Below are 9,668 nucleotides of genomic sequence, written 5' to 3'. Positions count from 1 at the left end.
CCCCCCCCCGCGCGCGCGCGCTCTAGAAAACTGTCTATAATAGTTAACTTTGAGAGATATAACTTAGGCTCCATGTGATTGCTAGGGGAATTAAGAGAAGGAAAGGAAAATTTTCAAACTTAAAAAAAGGAAATCTTTGTAATTATAACTCTATTTTACTATATCACTAACTCCAAATCATACCATATCTGGTTATTAAGTTTCATTTTGCTTTGCATCAAAAACCCTTTGCTATAAAATGTAAAATAAAAATTACATGTAAAATATATCATTACTAAATATGATAAGAAAAATAAAATAGTTTATATAATCACATGGGGATCACATGGATAATGATTACAAAATATTTCTTAATTTTTTAAATTTAAAAATTTCACTTTCTTTCTCTTTAAATTTCCCTTGCAATCAATCATAGCCTTAGGAAACCACCTCTATTGATATACCTTTAGAAGTGGTAACTTAATATCGCTTATAAAGTTTAGAGTCCATTGAATGCATTGGTCAAGCACAAAGTATAGCTGAAAAGCATAAGGTGATCTATGATCAGGGCAAAGCAGCGAAGAAAACTAAAGGTTTTTAGCACCTAACAAAGGTTTAGAGTTGGGGCTTTCTTTGCATGCTTGATTTTTATCTCCTTGGGTGTGGAATCAACTTTATTTCTTATCTTATAGGAACCTAGGAGACCAAATTCTAAGCCATAGAAATACATAAAGAAATATCCCAATCAATCCTTGGAAAAAAATTAAAAATAAAAATAAAATAAATCACTAATATATGAAGGTACAAATATAAGCTCTTCTTCTACATTAGACATATATAATACAATGAGAAAAGGATGAAGGGGTGGGGTTGGGGGTTGGCTATGGCAATGCCCCAAGATTAGTAGTAGTAGTAGTAATAGTAATAATAAGAGTGTATATAACAAGACTTATGATACTAAGTAATATGTTTTCTGGTCCTCTTTCCACGTCCTCCTTTTCTTGCATCACCAGAAGAGAAGATGAGCACGTGAATTCCAAACCTTCCTGAAAATCAAAAGTCACAATCTTGAGTTCTGTAGTTTTCTGAACTTTTCTGAACTTCTCTGCACTTCTAAGGACTCTGTCTCCTCTGTCCCGTCTCTTAGACTCATTCAGACCCATAAAGATTCAGCAAAGGAATCTAACTTAACCTGATCCTCCTCTTCCTCTTCTCGTTCTTCCTTTTTCTGTTCTTCTTTCTTTAGTAGTTGCAGATACTCCTCATACAACCTCTCAAATAAGTTCTCCCTTGTGGACAGTTGAGATTCACATCCAAGTTCACAACCATGGTCATTGAGATCAGAAGACCATGGGAAATCCACAATCTCTTTTCCAACAACTCCATTAATGTCATCTTCAACTATTCCATTTTGACTGCAAGAAGTTCCACTTACAGTATTGGACTCAAAACTATTGCTCCTTTTCATCAAAAGAGATGTGACCCGGATAGGCTTTGGGAGATGGATTTTGGTCTCTGTTTTTGCTCTGTTCTGTTCTTGCTTCTTGGTGGTTCCATTGTTATTGTTCTTGCTATTTCTCTTTCTGGGCTCCTTTGATTTCTTTTCATGGTGGGTTCCCTGGTTCTTGATCTTTTTGCTGAGATGGGTGTTCCAGTAGTTTTTAATCTCATTATCGGTTCGACCAGGTAATCTTCCTGCAATAAGAGACCATCTGTTGCCTAGAAGTGAATGAAGTCTGATGATAAGGTCTTCCTCATCTGGGCTGATATTTCCTCTCTTGATATCTGGTCTTAAGTAATTCATCCATCTTAGTCTGCAACTCTTTCCACATCTAAGTAATCCTTAAGTGCACAACCCAATAATATTTTCCCAAAAAAAAAAAAAAAAAAAAAAACAAAGAAACAAAATGGTAAGTTAGTTTCACTAAAATGATGCAGAAAAAAATGAAAATCGCAAACAAAGATGAATCACACAACACGAAAACAAAGATTTACGAGACTAGGCAAGATTGCCTACATCTACATTGAAATGAGTTTTGTTTCATTATCAATGGAGAATAGAGTTACAACCACTCATCCTCGTACCTCTCTCAAATTAAAGAAAAAGAAAAAACTCACACTACAAATATATACGAAACCCTATACAGATATTTGAGTTACTCTGTGAGAAAGAGAGAGCGATTGTGTTCTGTAGGTCAAACTCAAGATTATTGAGGAACAAAGAAGAGAAATCAATGATTGGGTCCTTGAAATTAAGGAAATCAAAGATACCTGCTTTTTTAGGAAGAGATCTCCAGTGACCTTCACCATGAGCTTGGATATATTTAGTGAGCAATGTGTCCTCTCTTGCAGTCCATGGACCTCTGTGTAAACCAACTTTTGAACAACAAGGAGCTCTTCCCATCTCTCTTCGTCTCCTCTCTCTGTCTTCTTCTTTAGTTCAGATGAGAGAAGGAGAAGGAGAATGAGACGAACAGAGAGGGAGAGATGCTCTAATGAGCACAGAAATGTCACGACCTTATGTCTCCTTATAAACCATCAGCCTTCACATAAGTTGTGCAAGTAATTACGTAATTGATGGGTCTTTTTCTTTTCTTTTTTTCCATTTTCACCTCCAACCGTTATTTGGGCAAATAGATTTATGGCCTCTTGAGTCTTGGGTAGAGAAAGCTGATGCCTAACAACCCTTCTCCTCCATCTGCCCTTCTCTCTCTCTCTCTCTCTCTCTCTCTCTCTGTGGGGAGTATCCAATTATTGCTTGCACGGCTTGCATGCATTGGCGACCGATCGCTCTATTAAGAATCAAAATAACAATCTCTCTCTCTCTCTGGGGAGTATCCAATTATTGCTTGCACGGCTTGCATGCATTGGCGACCGATCGTTCTGTTAAGAATCAAAATAACAAAAAGACCCTTCAACCCTTTAGAGAATTGAGCTTGAGGAATTTGTATCTTTCATTGCAAGAGTAGGGTTGCTCCATTATGACCTAATGGCCATGGCTCAAGTGGAAAAACAGCATCATCAAAATGTACAGGTTAAGGCTGTGTATTTTATGATCCTCCTTAAAGCCCGCAATGGCAAAAGGCTTGTGTTGAAAATCTCCCTCACATGAGGATGAGCCTCTCTCTCTCTCTCTCTAGCTAGCAAATGACAATATAAAATGGAGTAAGAATCAACTCGAGTCTAGTTACAATATTTTTTTTTTGGGGGGGGGGGGGGGGTTGTGAAATAGAAAACCCCCTATTTTCACTCTCTAGAATATTATTAAGGGAGAGGGTTCTACCGGAAAGCAAGGTCAGATACGTAAGAAGGGGGCACAGTGGTTTCTATAAAAAGGGCAGAGTGAAAAGAACGTCGGCGTATCCTTTGTTGTTTACTCAGAGAACTTTTTCCCATTCTTTAATTGGCATTTTTCTAATTTGCCAAAATTATAATTAACTCTTCCGTTACACTTCCCTCTTCCCATCGTTTGAAATGAAACATTTTACAATCCTTTCCAAAAAAAGCGTTTTATTAACAAGATTGTCCATAGGGTATTTATGGATGGCCAGGAAGATCCCGAAATTTTAGACTTTCTTTTATACATCATTCATCTTCTCTTATATGAAGGACTTCATACTTGAATGGTGGCTCAAAATCAGCTTCATGAAAACGATTCTCCGAGACATTGTAAAGCAGTGAAAATGCTCTTTCAATTGCAAATAAATAAGTAAAACCTAAAGGCTTCCAACACCATTTTAGAGAAGATCATTCCTATTCTTTAAATCTGAAAGGCTAGTTTCGACCAAAAAAAGTTTCTACCATAGAAAACATTATAAACCATTTCAAAGCAATAGCTGCCATAGTAACACGATAGTCAATTAATGTTCAAATTCAAATAGACATGTTGTTGTCATCATTTAATCATGAGATAATTCTTAAACTAATTTGAATTTGTCATGTAGCAAAATGATGCTTCAAAAATTATTATAAAATTAATTTTGTTTAAAAAATAATAATTTTAAATATATAAAGAAATATATAAACATGGCGGGGTATGTGATTGAGATATACTACCATTTGATCTATCCAGAGAATCATATATTGTATATCTAACACCTAGAATGATAATCAACTTGAGTCTAGTTGCAATATTTTGCGAGAGAAAAAACATGAAAACCCCTTCATTTTTATTTATTTGTTTTTATCTCTAGAATATACTTTGAGAGGGTTCTATGGGAAATCAAAGGTAAGTACACAAGAGAGGGGCACAATGGATCATATGCCAAGGGTAGAGTGAGAAGAACATTGACGTATCCTATATGGCTGACTCAAAGAACCTTTTCACATTCTTTAATTAGTGCTTTTCTAATTTGTCAAAATTATATGTAGCTCTTCCATAACACCTTCCTCTTCCCATCATTTGAATTGAAACATTTAGGGCGTGTCTGATTCCTTGAGTCTTTAATGTAATTCGCAAGAATCATGATTCTTGACTTTTATGGGTGTTTGGTTGCTAATGAATGTAATTTTTAAAAAAAATCAAGTGATTCTTCTGACAATGTATTTTACACATAAAGTGATTCTTTTGTGAGATCACCTATGGAGGTGATTATAGGAAAGAATCATCCAATTACCTTCATATAAAATGACAGAATCACTACATAGAATCAGTGAAAAATGTATGACCTCCGACGACCATTCGACAAACTCATCCTGCTGCTCCGTCGCGTTCGTGCTTCTCCCTCAATGAAGGTTGTGACTTCTCCTCTCAAAGGTATGCACTCTCTCACCCTCTCTCAAATCTTCTTCCTCTTCTTCTTATCTCTGTATTTTGCTAGATTTTAGCTGATGCATGATTATTGGGGTTTTTTTTTCCTTTGAGATTTGTGATCTCTGACGAAAATTCGAGCCCCTCATCTGCATCTACTCTGACTCGTCCCTGCTTCTGTCTCAATGAATGTCTCGATTTGCTTAATCTCGAAGGTGCAAGCACTCTCTCACCCTCTCTCAACTCTTCTTCCTCCTCTTCTTATCTCTGTATTCTGGTAGATGTTAGTCGATGCATGATTATAGGGTTTTTTTTTTCCTTTCAGATTTGTGACCTCCGACGACCATTCCAGCCACTCAACCGTATCTGCTCCACCTCATCCCTACTTCTCCCTCAACGAATGTCGCGATTTGCTTAATCTCGAAGGTGTGCACTCTCTCACCCTCTCTCAACTCTTCTTCCTCCTCTTCTTATCTCTGTATTCTGGTAGATGTTAGCTGATGCATGATTATAGGGTTTTTTTTTTCTTTCAAATTTGTGACCTCCGACGACCATTCCAGCTACTCAATCGCATCTACTCCACCTCGTCCCTACTTCTCCCTCAACGTAGGTTGCTGTTTGCTTAGTCTCGAAGGTATGCACTCTCTCAACTCTTCTTCCTCCTCTTCTTATCTCTGTATTCTGCTTGATGTTAGCCGGTTCATGATTCTAGGGTTTTTTTTTCTTTGAGATTGGTGACCTCCGAAGACCATCTGAGCCCCTCCACCTCATCTGCTCCACCTCGTCCCTGCTTCTCCCTCAACGAAGGTCGCGATTTGCTTAGTCTAGAATGTATGCACTCTGTCACCCTCTCTTAACTCTTCTTCCTCTTCATATCTCTGTATTCTGCTTGATGTTGGTCGATTCATGATTCTAGGGGGTTTTTTTTTTTCTTATCTATAAGAATTTGTGAGATAATTCTTCTTCATCTTTCTTCTTTCTTGTGTTTAATAGAATTTTTGTTTGACATTCCCCATATCTCATCCACAACCCTAGAACTTAAATTCAAGTAAAAATCCATTTTCAACCATTTTCTAGAATTCCTCTACTCCATTGTCTTGTTTCTGACTTGAAGAAATTGAAGGATCGAATGGAGAGGAATCTAGGGTTTCCAACTTGGCCTCACCGTGTTCCTTCTCATCATTTTCTGACCCTCTCCTACAGGTAACCAAACTGGAAAAAATACCTCAATTTTTTTTATTCTATCAGTTGTGTTGGACATTGGATTTGGCAAAGTTCTATGTTGGGTATTTGATTTAATGGTTTGATTCTATTTATTTTATACTGAATTTTACTTAATTCTAATCATATTCTAGGACTAGAACTAATAGGTTATTTCACCAAGTTTTATGCTGGCATGATCCACACTTATATACATTGTCTCAATCTGTTTAATATGTATGTTCAATGGCTTAGGTTCAATGATCTATTGATGCTTATATATATGTGGCAGCAAATCAACAACCCATTTTGTGTGGTTACCACCATCAACCAAACTTTATCTCTTGTCAATCCTTTATACCGTAATATTGGGTATGGGTGAAACCCTTTTCCCAATCAAATTTAGCTTTCTTAGATCGACTTCTTTAGAAGTTGCAATGTTGAAAGTCAATTGCAATGCTGAAATTGAATGATAATAATCCAAAAAATTGCAATCTCTCTCTCTCTCTCTCTCTCTCTCTCTCTCTCTCTCTCTCACACACACACACACACACACACATAATTCATATTTTGTTTTCAAAATCTGGTTCTGTTGCTTGGTTGTTATAATCTTACTACAAGTACGACTGGGTTTTGGGTTACTAAACTCTAAAAGACAAATCGATTTATAAGTTTCATTATTCTGTTTATGCTTCAAGTAATATCATAGGGTATATTTCATTTCCTAATTTGACTATGATTTATTTATCCTATTGCTCTTATTTTCTCTTCTCTTCTCTTCTTCTTATTCTACATTGATTACAAGGTTAACTTAACAATCCTCTTCTCTTCATTTCAATTTATAGTTCTGATCCTGATCTTAGCAACAATCCTTATAGCTGATGCATGATTATAGGGGTTCTTGAGACCTTACCGTAATGTCCGTTATCATTTGAAAGAGTGGGGGAACTATAACGAATCTCCAAGGGATAAGAAGGAATTGTTTAATTTGCGACATTCTCAATAACGAAATGTGATTGAACAGTCATTCTCCTTGTTGAAGGCACGTTTCAAAATTATGAAAAACTAGCCAGAATACCCTTACAAGACTTAGGCCACTATAGTGCGTGCATGTGTTCTCATACATAACCACATACTCAATATACATACTTTTTGTAAAGGGAAAGCAGTGGCTGGAAGAGGAGCAAGCCAACAAAGGGAATTCTAGTGTTGAAGAAGAACCTGATGACAACACTGATGTGTATGACGGTGCAGATGAATTAGTGCATGATCCTGTGAATGTTGATTGGGAACAGTTTCGAGAAGATATAGCGGATAGAATGTGGGATGATTGGATTGAAGGAGATTTAGATGATGAACCATATGATTGCTAATATATTTTGCTATGCTTTGTATTAGACTATTTTTCATCTTGGTATGCTTGAGGTTGTCGTACAATTATATGTATTGAGGCTGGGGTTTGTCCAGTCCTAATTTTATATGATGTATTTGCGAGTGTCGGGTGTTATATTTATTTGGTAATGTTTACATACCCATTGATGTATCATTATCTTTGCTTAGCATTAACATGTGATGTGTCATTATCTTTACTTAATATTAATATGTGATATGTCATTATTACTTAGTATTAACATGTGATGTGTTTATGTTTATGTTATAACATTTTATATTACCAAATTACTTACTATGTGTAATTTTGCTATTGTTTGTTTTTTCTTTTGGTAATGAAATAGAGGACATGGCATCGGAAAGCCAATCCTAGTCAAAGAGAGGACAAAATTGTTCATGGCCAAATGAGGTATCACAATTTCTGCTTCAATGTTTATTAGATTACCATCAAAAAGGAAAAAAGGGTGATAATGGCCTTAGTAAAGATCAGTGGCAATCTATTGTCAAATGCATACAAGATAGAATTGATATGACCTATAATTGGGAACAAGTCCACCATCATTATCGAATATGGAAACAAAGGTTAAGAGCGTTGAGTGACCTCGAAAAGAATTGTCCCATGAGCTGGATTCAATAGAGATGCGCTTTGATGCCCCTCAGCATGTTTGGAATGAGTTTAAGATAATTTTCTCCTTTTATGAATACCTTATGCCTAACCATCCATTTGTAATCATTTCCTCAGTTAACTCTATTGATATAATCTTCTTTAAAAATTTTGCAGAAGAAAGAGCAAAGGTATTGGAAAGAACATGTAGTTACACATTCAAATGGGCATATGGTTGACCAATGAGATAGCTGGGGGCAATGATTCATCACATCCATTAGAGGCTATAAATGATTACAGAGTCAATCTTGATGGACTAGAGAACCTTTCTTTTGCTAGTGATGGAGAGTTTTAGACTGAAGAAAGTGTATCTTCCGTGCATACAGAACATTCTACTCCTGTTCGAGGTCGGCCTAGATCATCTTGTCCTAGTGGCAATGGCAATGGCAGAGAGAAGAGAAAGAAGGGAGGGACTAATAAGATATCAAGCTCTTTGAAGACAATAGCTTCTCACCTTGGTCGTCTAGTCACCACTGAGTCTAGCGATGACCTCACGGATAGACTTTCTGATGCAATCAATGTGCTCCCAACTATTGATTTCAACAAGAAATGGTGTGCCAAAAAATTCTTCGTGAAAGATCGAGAACTATGTAATCTGTTCTTGAAAGCAAATGATGAAGATAAGCCACAAGTGTTGGAGTTGCTGATGGAGGATGAGAAGGTCACTGATGTCTGATAAATGTTTATGGAATGGAATTTGGATGTTTGTTTAACTATTTGACTTAAAAGTGATGCTCTTTGAAAACTAAACTGCCTTTTCTTTTTCTGTCTTGTCTTTTTCTTTAACCAGTAATTGTTGTGAGTTGGGACTTTAATAATGCACTTTTTTATCCTCTTGGACTATGATCAGTAAATGATTTACATTATGAATGGGTTGGATTTCATATGAAATTATGTATAATTTCAATTACGTAACTTTTGAAAAAATACTACACAGGTTGACATGATGATTGATAGCAGGTTCATGTGGATGTATCATTCTCTGGTTTTTTTTTTTTTTTAATAACTATAGATAGTTATTAAACAAATTGAATATATAGGTTGACATGATGATTGATAGCATGTTCATGTGGATTTATCATTATCTTTTTTTATTCTCTGATTTTTATGTATTTTTTTGTTTTTAATAACTACATATAGTTATGGAACAAATTAATACACAGGTTGACATGATGATCGATAGCAAGTTTATGTGGATGTATCGTTCTCTTTTTTTATTCTATGGTTTTTGTGTTTTTTTTTTTTTTTAAATAACTGCAGATAATTATGGAACAAATTGAATACACAGGTTGACATGATGATTGATGGCATGTTTATATAGGGCAGGTTCATGTGGATGTATTGTTATCTTTTTGTTTTTGTTTTTGTTTTTGTTTTTGTTTTTGTTTTTGTTTTTTGTTTTTTGTTTCTTTTTAATAACTATATATAGTTATGAAATAAATTTATTACACAGGTTTATGAACTGTTATATGAAATGAATTATAGCATACTATCTAAAGATCAATTTGTTTATTTTTAGATGGAAAAAATTGCTACATGCGAATGCATTACTCTTACATCACTTACTGTTCGTCATCTGGGGAGGAAATTCTACAAACGTCACTCTCACGCATCTTTCTTTATGTGGGTGGATCACTACAAGATGTGTAAATGTAGAGCTGGACAGTGCAAAGTTCAAAGATGCAC

The 9,668-nt window shown here is 35.6% G+C and overlaps 1 protein-coding gene and 1 long non-coding RNA gene across 3 annotated transcripts; one reads left to right on the top strand and one right to left on the bottom strand.

Annotated features, from left to right (window-relative positions):
- Positions 1–734: 734 nt before the first annotated feature.
- On the bottom strand, positions 735–2,514 carry LOC122060444 (transcription factor MYB1-like). 2 transcript variants are annotated; one of them, XM_042623532.1, is made up of 2 exons: positions 2,251–2,514; positions 735–1,821 (listed from the first exon to the last, which is right to left on the bottom strand). In XM_042623532.1, exons 1-2 carry the CDS (start codon positions 2,381–2,383, stop codon positions 1,133–1,135), a joined length of 822 nt encoding a protein of 273 aa, XP_042479466.1. In that variant the 5' UTR covers positions 2,384–2,514; the 3' UTR covers positions 735–1,132. The 2 variants fall into 2 exon arrangements, with proteins under 2 accessions (XP_042479466.1, XP_042479468.1); XM_042623534.1 differs by having other exon boundaries at positions 735–1,811; positions 2,251–2,390.
- A 2,103-nt stretch (positions 2,515–4,617) lies between these two features.
- On the top strand, positions 4,618–7,994 carry LOC122060445. Its single transcript, XR_006134403.1, has 5 exons — positions 4,618–4,735; positions 4,844–4,944; positions 5,055–5,155; positions 5,290–5,363; positions 7,663–7,994. It is a non-coding gene; the product is annotated as an uncharacterized LOC122060445 (long non-coding RNA).
- Positions 7,995–9,668: the final 1,674 nt, after the last annotated feature.

Source organism: Macadamia integrifolia, chromosome 14 (assembly GCF_013358625.1).
Source record: "Macadamia integrifolia cultivar HAES 741 chromosome 14, SCU_Mint_v3, whole genome shotgun sequence".
NCBI lineage: Eukaryota > Viridiplantae > Streptophyta > Magnoliopsida > Proteales > Proteaceae > Macadamia > Macadamia integrifolia.
Note: the sequence above shows the minus strand (reverse complement) of the source record. Positions and strands in the feature narration are given on the sequence as shown.

Coding starts and splice junctions, on each gene's coding strand:
- LOC122060444 (XM_042623532.1), bottom strand. CDS start 2,383: ATGGGAAGAGCTCCTTGTTGTTCAAAAGTTGGTTTACACAGAGGTCCA. Junction 1,822..2,250: donor ATCTCTTCCTAAAAAAGCAG/GTATCTTTGATT, acceptor TGTGCACTTAAG/GATTACTTAGATGTGGAAAG.